Source organism: Miniopterus schreibersii (genome assembly GCF_964146895.1).
Source record: "Miniopterus schreibersii genome assembly, chromosome: 20".
NCBI classification, from domain to species: Eukaryota; Metazoa; Chordata; class Mammalia; order Chiroptera; family Miniopteridae; genus Miniopterus; species Miniopterus schreibersii.
Genome location: NC_138122.1, coordinates 25346626 through 25364785, shown reverse-complemented (window position 1 = coordinate 25364785; position 18160 = coordinate 25346626). Strand labels below are relative to the sequence as shown.

The following is an 18160-nucleotide window of genomic DNA, read 5'->3' as shown; positions in this document are numbered from 1 at the left end:
TCAGAAAATTAACTTAAAAGAGGCATGGCATGCTAGCTACAAAATGCAGATTCCAGGCAGAAATGTTTGCCCTCTGCCAAGCAAGTTAGTACCTTGTAATCCAGTTATTCCAAGTGTTAAGCAGTAAGCCATTTTAAGCTAAGACTATGTACAAATAAACCTCAATTTTCTAATTTAACTTTAGACAAACCAGCACCTACTGCTCAGCTCCTAAATGTGCTCACTGTCCTGGATTTGAAGACTTCCCAGTTTGTGGGGAAGGCTGGATTTCTGGAGTTCACTGTCTCACAAGCAGCACAGACAAGGTAAGGGCTCCCACAGCTTCCCCATGGGCTGAGTTTACTGCCTCTGTGGGGAGGTAACAATCTGCTCAGGCTGGTTAGTGGGAACCATGGCTGACACCCATCCTGGGATCTCGTGAAGGAAGCTGGACCAGGCGCAGACACCCATTCATGCTGTACCCAAGTGAATGAGGAACTGGGTAGGGCAATGTAAATAAAAGCATTTTTGAAAATCTAATTTTATTCCTAAAGTTCAAATTAGCTAGCGGTAGCACTGAAAATACACTTTCACTATACAAAACAGTGTAAACCAATTACACATTAATAAAGAATTTAACACACATTTCTCTAGTGAAGCAGCTGGATGCGGCCCTTGCTATAAAAAGCTGTACCTGAACATAAATGGTCATGTTTAGTCTAAGGCCCTGGCAGTTGACTATATAGAATGTCAGTTGTTTCCAATTAAGTTTAAATGCAGAAAGAGCAACGATGTGGAAACTTACATTCATCAAATAGTAGCATTTAAAATATACATGACTAATAGCAGTGGCACCTCTGAATGTTCACTCTCAGCAAGTACCATGTCGGTCAGTTGTGGACAGTGATCTCATCCAAACAGAACAGAAGCTGCAAACATCTGAGTAGTTTAAGGTACAAACGGGAGTAAGGAGAAAGAAGAGAACAGGGTAATGTCCTCCCAGAGGAGGAGCTGACGCCATAAGCAGTCTGACTTCAGCAGTTAACGATCACAGATGTGTGATGCCGGCTGAACCTGGGAAACTGTCCACAGGCTGGCAGGCCATAACTTAGGGTGACACTCTGTTCCCAGTTAGTAGTGAAAATAATTTTTAAAAATAACTTCAACTTTTGAACAGTAAGTTTCCAGTCCCTTCTGTGCACTGAAATGTCTGGGATCAAGCTTGGGGGCGAGTGTGTCCCGCTGGGGAGAGCGTCTGCTTCAGGACTTGAACACGTGCACAGCGCGCACCACATACTGCCGGCAGATGGGACACTCGCTCATGCGCTTGCCGCACTTGGTGCAGGTGACCATGTGCCCACACTCGAGCAGGACGCAGTCGATGACGGCATCCATGCAGATACGGCACAGGCTGTCATCTTCCTCGTCCTGCAGCTGCAGCCGTTCGCCATCTGAAAGGCAACAGAGAGCTGGAGCTGCCAACAAGGCCACCTGATAGGCTGAGCAGCCACCTGCTGAGTGACGACAGGTGCAGCATGACCCTGCTGTAAGAGAAATAATCCCAACTCTGCATGGAGTTCCCTCCACTAGAAATGGCAATACCAATGCCTACACCTGGTAGTTTTGTGAAGAATGAATGAAAAATGCTTAGCTTAGAGCCAGGTATGAAGTACCCAACAAATGTGAGCTATTTAATTCTACTTTAATCTATGTAATTCAAGGTTTTTGTGAGGAAAAAGTTGTACATCAAGTAGCTTGTAGTTGGAGGAAGCCCCCCACTCCAGCCTTGGGAGCCTCTCAAGAGCTACCCGTGTTTCTGGCCACCCTGGTATTGCTGAACTTTAACTCAGAAGAGGTGGGTGATCCTGGCTCTATGGACCAGATTAGGTTTTAAGAAAATCCAGACTCTGAATAAAAAAGGTGCCAAATGAATTTGAAAAGTTCATAGCCTGCCCTGGCCGGTGTGGCTCCACTGACTGGAGCATCATCCCGTATACCAAAAGGAAGGCCGCAGAACAAGAACTTGAGATAACCAAAGTACTGGCCCACCCATGGGGTTAGTAAGAAAACAACGTTTTATAAATATAAGGAATTTCATTCGAGTTCTAACAAATTATGGCATGAAGAACCAGACTGAGCAAATGATCACCTAACTCACTTGGCACTGGGGGTCTCAGAGCCAACACTGCATAATGAACAACTTCTTAACAGGCTCATGTAACTAATTCACACTCAGTAAATGGACACATAATTTTCTCAGAAATAAATGTGACTTGTAACAGGAACAGCGCAGTTTCTGAAGCCCAAGGAAGGGCACCAAAGGGGAAAAAGAAAAAATAACCCTACGTGGCTTCTGGCTCTCTGCACTCTCCTTGTAGAGCCGGCTCACTCTCTCCACCAGTTCCCACTTTTCACAGCAGCCAGAGTAGCTGACGAAATTCCGAGCCAGGATTTCCTTCAGCTGGCGCACACTCATCGCTTCCACCTCTTCAAGGCTTGACAGGTCAGACAGCGATGCTCTCAGTCTCTTCTTAGAGAGGCCAGGCGCCTGCAATCAGAGTGCCTCCATTATCTATGTTCCGGTGAATCCCGACCGCGCCCAGCAAAGAAAGCACCATGCTCGCCTCACCCACCAGTCATCACTGGCCCTGACGGTCATCCCAGATTTCCTGTCAGTACTTAAAGAGTTTTATATATTGTGCTACCTTCAAACCAGAAGAAGTATCCCGTGCTGCTCTAGCAAAAGTGTACATTTTCCTGCCTGCCAGGTTGAAATGTCTGAACACCAAATTTTACAGATCTCACCCGTTCCTCCACGTTTTCTTCATCATCATCGTCGTCGTCATCGTCATCATCGTCACCGTCATCATCATCTTCTGTGTTTGCTGAAGCTATTTCACTCTGTTCCTGTACACATAATGGGTCTGGTCATGTCAGGAGTCAAATCACATTTTCCTAAACGTTACCTCAAAAGCCAAATTCCCAGGTGAATGTGAATTTATAAAAACCTAACCAGAAGCCCTGAGGAAGGCCCCATCATGGGATGCCAAAGCTGCAAGTGTATGGAAAGGACCTGCATGTGGCTGGTTTAACTGGAGCCTCTGACACAGATAGAAACTGAAGCGCTAAGATCAGCACAAGTGTCAGGAGTACTTGATTTGAAAGACCTCAATACTACAAAGAATGGTTCCTAGACTTCTACGTTCACAAGCGCCACATGGTAGTGTCCACAGACCCATATCTCCCAAGTGGTGGTGTAAACCCAAAAGTGTCACAAAAGTCAGATGTGTCTTATGTTTGCCTAATAGTTATGCCAGCTCTCATTTGGGAAATGATAAAACTCCTAGCTTGAACTTGTCTAATTTGATTTATGACTATTTAGAAGACAACTATACCAAATTTCCCTCTACTTCTAACTCCTTTATTCAGGAAAGAAAATTAAATGTGGAGAGAGCTGTTAAAAATAATTCATTCAGCATTTTGGAATCATTCACACATACAAATTGATATTAATTACAAGCCTCTGCATGCTACTCAATCAGGATGCCCAAGGACCTCACTGGGAGAGTGTTCTGAACCAGTACTTCTTTGAAATTGATAGATAACCACATTCTTTCACTAATTCACATGGTTCTTTCCCATTACCTAAATTAGAACAATTTTACTGTAATAAGGTAACTGGGCATTAGGCTATCTTACACTACTGTTTCCATGGTCACTGACACACAAATAGTCCTACAAATGTTTATATACTACTTTTTACAGTCATTTCACTAGTATTGTAAGATAGGGAAACTGAGGTAACTAAGGTCAAGAACCCGATGAGCTACTTAGGGCCCTTCAGATAGCTGACTTTGGCGCCACCTAACACCTAAGCTTGGAAACTCACATCAGGAGGCTTGTAAGCGCAAAGTTCAGGAGCTTGTGGAACCTCTGCTCCCACAGGGAGACGTCAACCCCTAAAGATCCCCACCACATATGGCCGAGAGTACACATGCTAGGCCCTCAGGGTAGTTACCCTGCGTACCTGTGCCAGTGTTCCAGATCCTAAGGTCCCGTCTCTACCCATTAGCTCTCCCTGAAATGAAGACACGGTAGCAGAGGGGGCCGTATAGCTTGAAAAAAATGAATGTGTAAAAAAGCCAGAATTCTGGGACCTTAAGGAATTCAGACTGCTGGTGTCCAGGTCGTCCTCAGAGCCCAGCCCATGGTGGCATAGTACTAGATCTACCAAGTCTTCTTTCTCTCGACAGGTATCAATTGGTATGTTTCTAAGAATGAGATACTGCCGCAGATCCTTCACTTTCAGTCGCATTAACTGAGGGCGCTGGAAGGCTGTCTCTTGTAGTAAGTGACAGGTGGAACATCTACGAAGATTCTCTTGTAAGACTGAACAAACGGAGCAAAAATCCTTCTTGCAGTCACAACATATGTGCTGAAGAGAAAAGAGAGAAAAGCAGCATTTAATGATAGATACAAGCAGTTGTGAAAGAACTATTAAAACTTTTAGCCTACTATTGAAATTCAAGTCTAAAGTCCTTTGTAATACCAGACTACTCTCACAGGCATTTTTATGTTCCAAAAGCCATGAAAATCAAAACAGTCACTGCCAAAGCAGTCTGGATTCACAGTTCAAATATAGCCCTTTAAGAAAAACATACACTCTTGTGTTAATGAATTAAAACCTTTCCACCCCTTGGTGCAAACATGTAATTAGCAGAACAGAGCTGACTTGAACCACATAGAGCAGAAAGCACAACCACACACTCTTCCTGCTCTTTTTCTATGTGAACAATTTCTCCATTTAAAGAGAAGGGGGGAAATATATCACACAAGGAAAGAAAAAGGCAACTGATCTCTCAAGGTCAGTCCAAGCAGAGGACCCCAATAATGCATAATCTATACCCTACACAGCCTTAATCAAAGACTGTCAATGGCCTACCAATATGATGGTTCTCAGAACAACCTGAACCCTTGTTTTATATTGAACCTCTAAACAGTAATACTTACATTCATTTTTTCACTTAAGATACATTTTTTGAAACTTGAGATCAGAGTTTACAGTAAATAATCTCTGAAAAAAACTGTGGACATTAAATCTCTTGCTTCAGAACATAAGCATCATCAGGAAGAATCAAGGTCAGTTCAGGAGAAAGGATGCCTGAGCAACAGGACAAGTAATGTCTAGTCAGAAAACTCAAACAGTAATTCAGTCCCTTCAACTGAGTACTTTCCTAAGTCAGAAATGGTTAATAGGACTAACTTTCTGGTATTTTAATAAAAAGAAATGAAGATTCATTAGTATTCAAAATTATAAGAATTCTGATATGTCTTATATGTAACATTTCCTCTCACCTTCTTTCTAAAGACTGAAAATGAAAGTCCACAGGCTTTGCAAACTATATTAGGCCCTTCTGTAGGTGCTGGTGGGTAAGTAGTGGAAAAATCAGAGTTTGGTGTAAATCTGAACGGACCAGTGCCTCCTGCAAATCCTGCCTGCTGGCCCCTGACAGCTCCGGTTCCCATGACTTCATTCAGCAGCCCACAGCACGAAGCCCACATAGACGTGGCACCCGCCTGAAAAGGAACACAAGAGACCAGATTAAAGCTAAGTGGTACCTGGGCTCTCTGAAATCCTCAGGGAATGCCATTCTGGAGAGGTATGTTTGTCCTAAATAACTTTGAGATAATCAAAATTTTAAGCTATTTGGAAAAAGATAACTTTCTGGTATTTGCAAAAGAATATTTGGCATTGGAGATACTCAAATATTGTTAAACAAAACTACATTTTTTTCTATGCACTGAGGCAGATTTCCCCAGCTATCATTTAGCAGAAAGACTATAAATTCAAATTACTTAATTTCATTAAACTTGTTCTCATTTGTAGCTGGGTATAATTAGATAATTTTTTTACTTTTAAAAAATGACTGGGAAAACATCAAAATGCCAACTGAAGCTCTCTTAAGGTTTTAATATATCTTGTATAATTTATTTTCTTTATTTTTTTCTCTACTTCTCAAAATCTTTAAAAATCATGTGTTAATTTGACATTAAGGAAAATATTTTTAAAAAAACAGCTATTCTACCTTTTCAAAGGGAAAATCTTGAACACAATTTCTGATAACTTAATAATCATAATGATCTCCAAAGTGTAGGGGCTATCTGCCACTCCACTAAATGGTCTGAAACTAATCTATTACCTTTCATGTTTTTTTCATCTCTTCCCTTTCGGTGAACCACCACTGCTATCACTACACCCACCTAGCAACCTGTCTCCTTTTTTACTGCAGACTCAGAAACCTGATAACCGAGCTTGCTAGAAATATATATATATACACACATATATATTTTTTCAGTGAAGGCTCAAGGTGTTTTCCTATGCTTAAAGTGGAAAAGCTATCGCGTTTGGAACGCATGTTTGCCCCTTGTCCTAATTCTTAAGCATAATGCAGGCTCTAGATAATGTGACAGGTAACAGAAGTCCAGTTAGGTGAGGGCTTATGAGTTAAAATGGTAGCACATGACATGGCATAGTTCGTTTAATTATCTAACTCTGTCAAATTCTTTAAACTCTGTCCAAGTTCTTTAAAATTTTTTAACTTTAAAAGGCTATTTGGGATGCTACAGAAGGATCATGCTATTCTTGCTACTACCCAGAAGTAATATGTTATATTAAATATAGGGAAAGGAAAAGGTAAAGCACTAAGAAACCACAATACAAGGTTCAAACAGTCTTAAGTATCAGGGTCACTGACTTAAGTATTATATAGCTTCACACCCTATAATTCTCAAGAAATAGTGATGCCTTTAAAAGTCATGTTAAATTATAGCTAATAGTTCATACCTTTAAATATATACCTCAGACTCTAGAGTCATGGTTGTTTAAACATAAAAGGGTGAAAATCCAGATTTACTAATAGTTCATTTAAAGTGAGTATTCTTTTTTTTAAATTTGATTTTACAGAGAGGAAGGGAGAGAGGGAGATTTTTAATTTGCACATAACATTTTGAGGGAGTTATACATAATTCAACTGTAGAACGTACCACTGGGATAAACTTTTCTTCATTCCAGGAGTTTAAAGAAGTCAAGTTTTTGAGAAGCTTCAGCTTCCTGCTGACCCAGCTACTAAACAATTAAACAGCTGTGTTAGCTTTTATCCATGTTCTGATTCCTAGGGGATACTGTCTCCCCAATGCCAGTAAAAGTTCCTTGTGGACAGAACTACCTTTCCCATTGCATCTAGTTCCACCATCAAGACTGATAATAGCTGTGTAAAAAGTTTCTTTACATTACCTCGTGAAAGGCAATGTAACATTATTTAAAATTTTCTTCCTATCTAAAAAGTTCAAATTGTCTTAATGAGAAAGAATAATAAAGGTAAAGAAAGATTCTGACCTAAGCAGGCGAAAAATCTCAAATCATTCTCCCTTTTAAAAGCAGCTGCCACACATTTTATTCTTTCAGAAATCAGTTTTACAATGAGTTAACAGAATAGGTCCCAGACCATGATCATTAAAATTCTAGGCTGAAAACATTCACAGTTCTGGTGAAGAGAATAGAAGGATTTCTTTCAGGAAAGCAGGTGGAATCTCTATGTAGACATCAATATTGGAGGTTAACAATTTCATTCCATTCCTCATGTTTCTATAAAGGGGTTGGAATTTCCTCTTCATTCCCCAGAAGGGAAAATAATGAGAAGAACACTTCTACTGGCCAATTCATCATAAAATAAAAATTAAAAAACACAGACCAAGCCAGCCCCCAAAGTGTTATCCCAGGCAAAAAAATATGTCCCTTGACCAAGAATGTAACTCAAAACAACCAAGAATATAATTCAATTCAAAGAAGGCAACTACCTATGCCTGGCACAAAACTTCTGGCTCAAAGAATTTAGCTATGTTTGAGTTTATTTTCTAGTCATCAAGGACTACTGAAAATAAATGGTCTTTCTTTGATAATCCCTTTCCTACACATCTCCTTAGGCCAAAACTGTTCTTGGATAGATTAGCCTTGGGACCTTGGCCTGGCTTATATCCGTTAAGAACCAGGTATCATATTAAAAACTTACATGGGCCTAGTAAGAGATTAAATTCCAACGCCTCCTGTCTGGACTGCCACAGACACCTAGATCTCATGCCATTCTGACACCCAATGCTAATTTTTGTGTTTTTTTCTTTTTTTTAACAAAGCCATCGCACCAAGATTTTTGAGGGCCAATAACACTACCTTCTTCTCACTCTCAATTTGGAACTAATTAAGAAATAAGACAAACAGAAATTTAAATGTTTGCTTGTTTACTAATAACACCAATTGGAGAACATGACTTTAGCTCTGCAGCCAGTTGGTCTTGATAATGTGATACCCCAGCTGACCAACAGCAGCTTACCATCTAGTTGACGAGACCGCCATCCCTGCCATGGGAAGACAGATCTGGCAGGTCCCAGAAAGTACTGATCCAAAGCATGTTTTAGCTCATTTGCTAAAACTCACCAACCTAAAACTTGCTTTTTTTCCTCTGGTAGTAGAAAGGCTGAAAGTGTTCCTCCTATAGTGTTCCTTCCTAGAGAATGAATTAGAAATGTCCTCCCCTCGGTAGGAGTATAAAGGAGGTGAGTAGTGGGGAGTGTTATCCACAAACTTCAACAATTTACACGAGAGGGGGGACTGACGGTTTCCAGGGCTGTGACATTGATTTCCACAACAATAATAGACTACCAATTTTATAAGCACTCTCTCAGGTTCCTCAGTCAGATTCACACAATATAAGCTCATTCTGAATCATCATTTCAGTCAACAAAGCAAGAGGAAATGTGCCGTTTCTCTGCAAGAGCAGCAGCCCATTCTTCTTTTCTGACAGTGCCAGTTTTCAAATGGCCTCAAGGTTCAGCTGTCTTTGATTGTGTGTTTATAATCTAATATGCTTTTAGAACCCCTGGGGGGGATACTTCCAACATTTAAGGAATTAACAAAAAGTTTACTACAAATTTTAATTAACTACATTAGGATATTATCCCTTTTAATGACTCTACCAAATATAACAGTAACCAGGCAAACTAGAATGAAGAGTAAGAAAGGCTGCCCTGGCAAGGTAGCTCAGTTGGTTAGAGCATTGTCCCGATACACCAAGGTTGCAGGTTCGATCCCCAGTCAGGGCACATGCAAGAATCAACCAATGAATACATGAACAAGCGGAGCAACAAGTCAATCTTTCTCTCTCTCAAGGGAAAAATAAATAAAATAAATAAAAGCTATGGCACTTTCCATGAAGATTAAATGACAGCCAAATAGAGAGGGTTAATGAGTTTGAAAACAGCAGAAAACGAAATAATTATGTGGTAGGGAGTTAGAAAGACATGAGGAGAGCAAAGATAATGGGCCAGGTACAGAAGGGCACCAAGGCAGTAAGCCATGGGTTCCTAACTACGTGCAAACTGAGAAAACAATGACCTGGCCCCCAGGGTGACCTTTCCTCCCCTAGCACATCACTGGTCATGTGGTTTAGACCCCGACCTTTCATATCGTTGGTCATGAGGTTTGCATCCTCCCCTGGCATGTCCACAGTCATGCAGTAGACCCCCTTGGAGGAGGAACAAGGTGCGGAACAAAGAGTGGCCTCCAATGCGGGCCCTTGCACAACCACTCCCTTAAGCGTTAACCCGTAGGGATAACATCTAAGCCTCAGTTGTTTCAGCTCCAGGCCCAGAAAAGCTGCAAAACCTGACAAGCGATGTCATGGCTGACGTCAGGACCAGCTGCATTGACTCGACCCACTACTCTGGTACATACCAATCAGTGAAGACCATGACCTGAAAGGGCACACCTGGAAAGCTGATGCATATTCTATTGCGACCTCTTCTAAGATCCCAGCCTTTAGAGAGGGGATAACCCCCTCCCCCCCACCCCTTTCCCTCAGGCATATTTTCCTTGGCGCTCTCTTTCTAAGCTCCAAGGGCCCTGCTTTTTGCCTCTTTAACTTATTTCCTGAGCCCATTTCTTCTACAGCTCACTTCTACCTCTGTAACTCTCTAAATAAACTTTCTTAGCCAGAACTCAAGTGCAAAGATTCAGTTCTTCCACCAATAAAAGCTTCCTCAGAGAAATCAACTACAACAGGCTTTGTTTTAAACTCCAAACCACCTTCAGTTTGCTAAAATTCAATGTCCTTGTGCTAAACTATAAACTTTACTGTAGAACTAGAGCAAAACAGAAGAAACACAGTTGAGATAATAAGCGAAAATCTTGACACTAGAGAAAAATACACTCCTTAAAAATGTGAAAGGGTTTCTTACTGAAACTGCTGCTTCAACTGAAAAACAGTATGCAAGGAACTCTGCTCCGTTTATGACCAAGTATCAGACCGCACACCACCACCAAGGAGGAAATTCTACCTACATCCTAAATTATTTCTTCATACCATTTGGACATTAAGCAGGATGCAAAAACAGATGCTGATCTTAAAAATGTAATATTTTCAGGCAAGACATTTGGTCAGGTTGATAGTTTTAGAATAATGTGTGCTGGAAATCATACCTTCCTCATGTTTGGGTTTTGTTTTCTTTTTCTAAAACAGTGTACTTGATCCTTAGCACCACTCCCCCACCTTTCAAAGAAAAAAAGGAAAGAAAATTATAGTCAACGGATTACCTTCTCCTTGATATCTCATTTTGAGCTTGGAAGAATTAACATGATTAATACAATTAAGGTGAGATCAATATGAATATGGAAAACCATCAAGGAGCATTAAATCAAATTAACATAGGACGCCAATGTGTTTTTTAATCCCTTATAAGGAGTTAGACACTACTCTAAGGTTAAACAGTTACTTGAGTCTTGAGACGTAAAAAAACTATTTCGAAACACATCAGTTCCTAAACAAAGGCAGAAAGTAAATACCCATTCCACACATATACTAAAAATCACCGCTCCGGGGTTGGGAGTGAGGATGTACTTTATCTGATTGCTCAGCTTTCAAAATAATTTTAATCCCACTGAAAATACCTGCTTAAATGCACATTCAAAAGTTAGAACTTCGTGACATCAGCGACCACCGACCCTGCTCGGAAACCCACAGATAAGCACAGCCCGCAATTAAGCAATTCCAATGTAAAAACCAAGTTAAACGACAAACAGCCCAAATCCGAAATTCTGTGAGTCCAGTTTTCACAGAAACATGAGCAGGAACCACTGTTTCAAAAGTTACCTATTGCAAAACTCTTCCTAGCCTCCGGCGGCCAGAAAATGCCTTTCCTGCTCCTGGAGGTTTCACAGCCTCATTCTCATCATGCGGTTACTGGAGAATGTCTCTCTCCTGCGGCTGGCAAACCCCTGAAGGCTGGGGCTGTAGTCTGAATCATTCCTACTCTCAAAATCTCCCTCTGGGCTGACACACAGGTAACGGGCCACCAAGGTACTTGCCGAGTCTCCCCACCCACCCGACACTCCCCTATCCGTCTCCCACAGCACATCTCTGGGACTCTGTGCGGGTAAGAGTTGGGTTTTTTTGTGTGTGGTGGTGTTTTTTTAAAATATCCAGAGCAGCTCGCTCCGTTGTTTTTCGCACCTGAATCAAGCACACCCCCTTCACGGAGATGATTGAAATCGGCTATGTCCGAAAGGGGGTGTCATCACCTTCTGACTGCATCCACCCCTCTGGTCTGAGCTGGGCGAATGAATCACTACCCGAACCGAGGTGCCGTGCCCGGAGCGCCTTAGGATTCTCAGCTCCCCGAAGTAGGCCAGGGCCTGCCCCCTTCCCTGAACGGCCCCCCTCGGCGGCGCTCCCACGCTCCCACACCCACCTGGAAGAACTCGAGCTGTTCAATTACTTGCTGCGCATCTAGTGGCGATGCAGACACATCCAGTTTGCTAGCGCTCTAGGTCGCGGCCCCCATGTTAAGCCTGCGAGAAAAACCCTTCGGGGTGGGGACGCCCCCCTCCCCCTTCCCCCGAGGCATCTCCTAACCTACCGGCCCGGCCCCGGCCTCACGGCTCCCCGCACCGCCCCGTTTCCCCCTCATCCTGCAGTTTCCGTCCTGCGACAGTCCCGTGGTGCTCCCGACAGTTGGGTTAGTTCAAGGACTCGGGGCGGGAGAGGGCACGCTGTGGGCAAAGCCACGAGGGCTGAGGCGGGCACTAGAGGGTCTGCCTCGGGCCCCCGAGGACGCGGGCAGGGCCCGGCGCAGAGAGGGGCCCCGAGGCGGGAGCGCGGGGGGCGCCCGGCCTCTCCCCGCTCCTCGGGCTCGCCGGCCGGAGGCGCCGTGGGAGTCGGGAGAGGTTGGGAAGCCCAGGATATCCGCCCGGGGCCGGCCAGGGACCCAGACGCCGGCCGGGCGGGACGCCCCTCAGCGGAGGTCTCCGGAGAGGTGCCGCCGAGGAGAAAAGAAAGCCATTCGGGCGCCCCGGCCGGGTAGGAGAGGCGAGGAGAGGCTGCCCTGCTCCACCGGTGCCTCACCTTCATGGCCGCGACCGCCGCGTCTCGGTCGGCTCCAGCCGCAAACTCCACACCATAACAGCTCCTCGCACAGACGTCCTCCTCCCTCCCGGACCGCGATCACAGCGCCTCCGAAGGCGCCCGAGCGTCCGCACGTAAGGGGCGTGGCCACGCCCGCCGCGCGCCCCGGGGAAGAGCGCCGAGCGGCGGCCAAGCCGGCCAATCCAGAGCCGACATTCAGGGGGCCGGTCACCAGAGCCAATCAAGTATTGGGAATGGGGCGGGGCCTCCGTCGCCGCGAGGTGGGCGGGGCAAGGCTTCATCCGGGCCTGAGCGGCTTCGGGCGGGTCTGGGCGTGGCGGGAGCCTTTCTCCCGGCGGTTTCCTCCGCCTTGTGGCTGAAATCCGAGCCGGCGTCCCCCGAGGAACCTGTGCGGCCGAGATTTGGCGTTAGGTCAAGTTCCCCCGGGCGGGAAGGGCGGGAAGCGGCGTGAGACGTTTGAAAGCGCCGGTAGGTTTGAAGGCTTTTGTGGTAACCGTCGGAGCGGGGGCCTCTCACGCCGGGCCCTGACCCCGGTCTCCGCACTCGGGGGCCCGGGGCGCGAGGACGCGGTTTTAAAACGGCTTCGTTGGAGCGATGTGCGGAACCACCAAATGCTAGCCCGGTGAGGGAATCGGCCGAGCCCCTGGAGTTGACTTTATTTGAACCGAAGACGTGAGGCTGTAAATTTTTTTCCCCCAGCCTGACCGGACGGGCACGCAGTCGGTTTCCCAACACTCCTTCCTCTCCCCTCCAGCTCAGCCAGTGTTTAAGTAGTTAAATAAGAAAGAGACGTGGAGATGCCGAGTCACTTATAAGGACTGCGTCGTATTCCTTCGTAATAGACTTGCTTACTTACACGGACTTGTGTCGGGTTGAAACACGAAGCCACGCCGCTTCCTGAGGCCGAAATACCGATTTCTCGGCTTATCTTTCTTTTGCGTCAAGCGATGCTCAGATAGTGTGCTTCTGGCTGCTTATCCGGTATAGTCCCGGATTTTCTTGTTTGGAAAAAATGCAAATAAAGCCTCTGGCTCGCTCACCACGTCTGGAGTAGTCGCTGAGCTTCACTGGAAGGGAGTGTTAAGGATCCAGGCACAAAGAAACTAAAAAAACAAAACAAAAAACTTGCTAGGAGTCCAGAGCCATGTTCCTCACTAGAAAGGCAAGCGGGCAGGTGCCCCCGCAGGAGTTACTGAGCCAGCACAGGGAAATGCACACCAGGACCACAGCGAGGTACCGCTGCACGCCGGTGAGGATGGGCTGAAATGAAGAGAGCCGGGCAGTAAGCGGTGGTGTGCACGGGGAGAAACGGGCACCTCAACGTGTTGCCGACGGGGCTGTAAAATGGCCCGGCTGGTTTGGGAAAGAGCCTGGCAGCTACTCAAAATGTTACCACCTGACCCAGCGATCCCATTAGTAGCTATAAACTCAAGGGAAACGAAAACCGATACCCACACCAAAAAACCCTCGTAGGTGAATGTTTGTAGCAGTATGATCATAGTGACCCCAAAGTGGATTACCACCCAAGTGTCTGTTATTTGATCAGTGGATGAGTAAAATGTGGTCTGGCCATCCCGTGGAATGTTCTTTGGCCAAAATAAGAGTGCAGCCCTGGCCCTGGCCGGGTAGTTCAGTTGGTGAGAGCGCTGTCCCCATAGGCCAGGGTTGCCGGTTGGATCTCTGGTCAGTCAGGGCAGATAAAACTGTTACTGTAGGCGGTCAGTCGGAGGGAGCATCAGGGAGTCTCCCCCTCATTGGCCCGGATGGCAGCAGGTGTGGGTGCTCCATCCTGAGGTCTCAGAGAAGGATCCCAATAGAATATGCATCAGCTTTCCAGGTGTGTCCTTTCAGGCCCGTGGTTTCTACTGAATGGTCGGCGCCAAGGCAGGGGGGGTCATGAGTCAACGTAGCTGGTCCTGTTGTCAGTTTATCTGGTTTTGCTGCTTTTCTGAGGCCTGGAGCTGAAACACAACTGGGGCCCAGATGTATTTGATGCAGGTTAGAACCTCATTGTTCTGGGGGCTTAATGCTTAAGGGCTTTCTCTGGCCCCTTTGTTTGTTCCCCCTCTAAGGGGCCCTAGCAACAGGCCAGGACTAGCAACAGGCCAGGGAGGAAAAGGTCAGGGGAGGGTTGGAACTGAATGACCAGCGATATGAAAGGTCAGTGGGTCTAAACTGCAGGACCTGGTTGCCCTGTGCTAGGGGAGGAAAGGTTACCCTGGGGGCGAGGTCCTTGTTTTCCCAGTGTTGCTCCTTGCTAGGCGTGCCCTGGTGACCTTCTGTACCTGGCCCATCATCCTTGCTCTGCTCATACCTGTCTAACTGCCTGCCACAACTCCATGTATGTGAAATGGCCAGAATAGGCAAGTCCACAGAGACAGAAAGTAGAGTAGCAGTTGCCCGGGGCTGAGGGGGTCAGGGGGGAATGGAGTGACTGTTAATGGGCACAGGGTCTCTTTTGGGGGGGGTGATGAAAGTGTTCTAAAATTGATTGTGGTGATGGCCACACAGCTCTGTAAATATACAAAAAAAAATTATTGAATTGTACAATTTAAATGAGTGAATTGTATGGTATGTGAATTATATCTTAAAGTTGTGATAATAATGATGATAAAGATATTGAGAAAAAAAATAGTTAATGCAGCTGAAGGGTGGCCAGAGTAAAACAATTAAATCAACAAAACAACCAAGAGTGGGGAGAGATTTAAGCATTGGAGACCGTTTTAAAATGGCAATTCTTGTGGGAGACTTGTCTTACTCTGTGCCTAGAACAAAGCAAGCTCCCAACAAATGTTTGAGTGAATTATTTCTTCTGGAAGACAGAGAAGGTATGTGATATTTTAAAAGTAAGGGAGTAAATAGAATACTGGAGCTCACAATCTCTACATACTGGAAATTGGGACCTCCTAAAGCTCGAGAGGCATTTTTGAGCTTAAACATCTACTTTTTCAATAATAGAGATGCATTCTGTTATCAAAATTTTGTTCTTTCAGATTCTATATAATAATACCCTTTATCAGTTGTGTACTAGTTGTACCAATTGTGGTTCAGGAAAATGTGGTCTGTTTCCTAACATAGTCATAACAGCCTAATACTTTGTATTTTAGAGTCAAAAAGTATTATCAAGACAGGTGGGATAAGTTATTGCAGTTCAACTACTTGCCTCGGATATATTGGGGCTGTTCTCTGAGTTTGCTTTTTCAATCCCTCAAAGAATTATTTTCTTGAATTCACAATTAAATAATTTCAAAATCTCAAATTCAAGAAGCAGCAAAAGTTTCATTATCTAAATTTTAAACAGAATTTTTAAATTTGTTGACTTTAGAAAGAGAGAGGAAGGGAGAGAAAGAGAGAGAGATCAGTTTGTTGTTCCACTTATTTATGCATCCATTGGTTGATTGTTGTATGTGCCCTGATTGGGGATCAAACCCGCAACCTTGGTGTATCAGGACAATGTTCTAAGCAACTGAGCTACCTGGCCAGGGCTAAAAATTGTTTTAGTTACTGAATAATCTGTTTCCTTCAACATCATGTGTACTCATAAGGCAAGAGGGTAGAAAGCTAGCTATTTTTATTCTAGCAATGGACTTAACAATAATAAATCATGGAAGACCTTATAAACCTTTTGCAAAGTTGGTTAGCAACTTGCTAAAATAAGCGATTTCTTATTTTGGAAAATTTCAAACATATATGAAGCAAATAGAATGGTGTAATGAAGCCCCATGTATCCACCACCCAGTTTTAACAGTTCTCCACATTCCAGCATTCTTGTCTCATCTCCAGCACTTGCACCTCTCCACCCACTCCCCACCCACCCCCCATCTGAGTTAAGTTGCATTATTAAATTAGTGCATGACTGGTTGCCTAGCTGTAAGCTAAATGAAGTATCTGAGAATTGGATCTGGTTTGCTATGTTGTGTTTATCCTTGGTCACCTTCACAAATGTAACTGTTTACCCAGGGAAAGTAATCCATCTTCTTTGTGGCCATTGCTTAAATTTCATGACCTAAAAGATTAGAGGGATTTTCTAACTATCCTCACTTAACCTGGGTTTGCAAATGCCAAAGTTGTAGATAGGTCATAAAATCTACTCACTGGTGTCGTAGATAGGTCATAAAATCTACTCACTGGTGTCTTGGCCAGTGTGGCTCAGTTGGTTGAGCATCATCCTGTGCACTGAAAGGTCAGGACATGTGCCCAGGTTGCAGGTTCGGTCCCTCATCCAGGGTGTGCGCAGGAGGCAGCTGATCGATGTTTCTCTCCCTCTCTCTCTCTAAAATGAATTTTTTTTAAAAAAATCTACCCACTGGTAGAATGAAAAGGCATCTCTTCATTGGAATGCTTAAGCCAGGTCTTATCTGAATCTGGGCTGTCTGATTGACTACTGCTACAGCAAAATTGATTTCAGCAATACTTACTGCACTTTAGAGAGCTGCCTCTGTGGTTGGAGAACATGGTTCCACAGAATCATTTGTTTTGGACTCAGAATCTTTTTAGAATTCTGGTTACTTTGCTGACTTGAACATATAACCCTGTTATGCCTTAAGTTTCTCCATCTGTAAAATGGACATAATTAACTGGCTTTGGTCTTACACTTGCCTGAATGGTTGAAGAACCCTGATACCCAAAGTGAAATGGAAACAGAACTTTAAACTGGTTTCCAGAGAGTAAAGCAAATAATGTAGAGCCATTTTATATTTCTCCTGAGTAAGGTGGAGCACTTTACAGGCTGTCTCCTACCCCCCACGATCCTCCTTAGTAGGCAGAAAGGGGACAGGATTTTCCTTTCATGGCTTGGGAAACTGAGCCACAGAAGTGAGCTCTCTTGCCCGAGGCTTATGAGGCAGTGATGAAAGTTAGAATAGCTGCCAAGTCTCCTATCCCCAGCCCAGTGTTTTGCTCACCTGTATTGCTATTCTAATAAAGAGACAGACCTTGCAAAACAAGTCAATTCTTGTATGTTAAATCTACATTGACATGTAACCTCTCTGGATATTGTAAACATTATACATTATGGAGAAACAATTCACCTACCACCAAAATGTGGAATAAGTACAATTTCCCATTGGTATTGATATATCATTTGATATATATTATGCACCCACTACGTGTCAAGCACTGAAAAGAGGGACATGGCCCCTCTCGTGGAGCTTAAATGGCCATAATAATAGAAAAATATCGGAAGTGGATTTATCATGGTGATCATTTTGCAACATATACAAATGTTGAATCATTATGTTGTACTAAGGAGAAATGTGAACATTTAAACCAGAGTTTCTCAACTTCATCACTATTGACTCCAGGCACCATGGTCACTCGAAGGAACTGCAGGCCTAGATCGCAAATCACTCTCCTCAGCCCCAGACCATGCGCATCTTCACTGGGTGAACAGGCCTGTCTGCTCCTCATCCACTTCCCTCCCACTCTGCTCCTCTTCCTGGGTCCCTGCCTTGGTATGTGGTACCACACCAGAGACCCTTGAGTCATCCTTGACCTTAATTTCTCCCTAAATCCCATATCTAGGGATTTCTGTCCCCTACTTTCTGCTCAACTCCATTCACTTCTTAAGTCACCCTGTGTCACCTCTAGCATGAATTCAAGTGGGCTTAAAAGGGACTCCTTATGAACAATAAAATACACCCCAATCACTCAAGAAATGCCAAGGGGCTGGGTGCCAGGAACCTGGGGATAAAGACCAAATATATTTC

The 18160-nt window shown here is 44.3% G+C and overlaps 1 protein-coding gene across 3 annotated transcripts; it reads right to left on the bottom strand.

The window, feature by feature from the left end:
- Positions 1-502: 502 nt before the first annotated feature.
- RNF34 (ring finger protein 34) lies at positions 503-12563 on the bottom strand. Of its 3 annotated transcripts, XM_081122897.1 has the most exons (8): positions 12432-12542; positions 11779-11878; positions 10511-10580; positions 5335-5556; positions 4007-4414; positions 2785-2886; positions 2326-2527; positions 503-1430 (listed from the first exon to the last, which is right to left on the bottom strand). In XM_081122897.1, the coding sequence occupies exons 3-8, from the start codon at positions 10517-10519 to the stop codon at positions 1240-1242; spliced, it is 1134 nt and encodes a 377-aa protein (XP_080979023.1). In that variant the 5' UTR covers positions 10520-10580; positions 11779-11878; positions 12432-12542; the 3' UTR covers positions 503-1239. The 3 variants fall into 3 exon arrangements, with proteins under 3 accessions (XP_080979023.1, XP_080979022.1, XP_080979024.1); XM_081122896.1 differs by lacking the exon at positions 11779-11878 and having other exon boundaries at positions 12432-12563; XM_081122898.1 differs by lacking the exons at positions 10511-10580; positions 11779-11878 and having other exon boundaries at positions 12432-12563.
- Positions 12564-18160: the final 5597 nt, after the last annotated feature.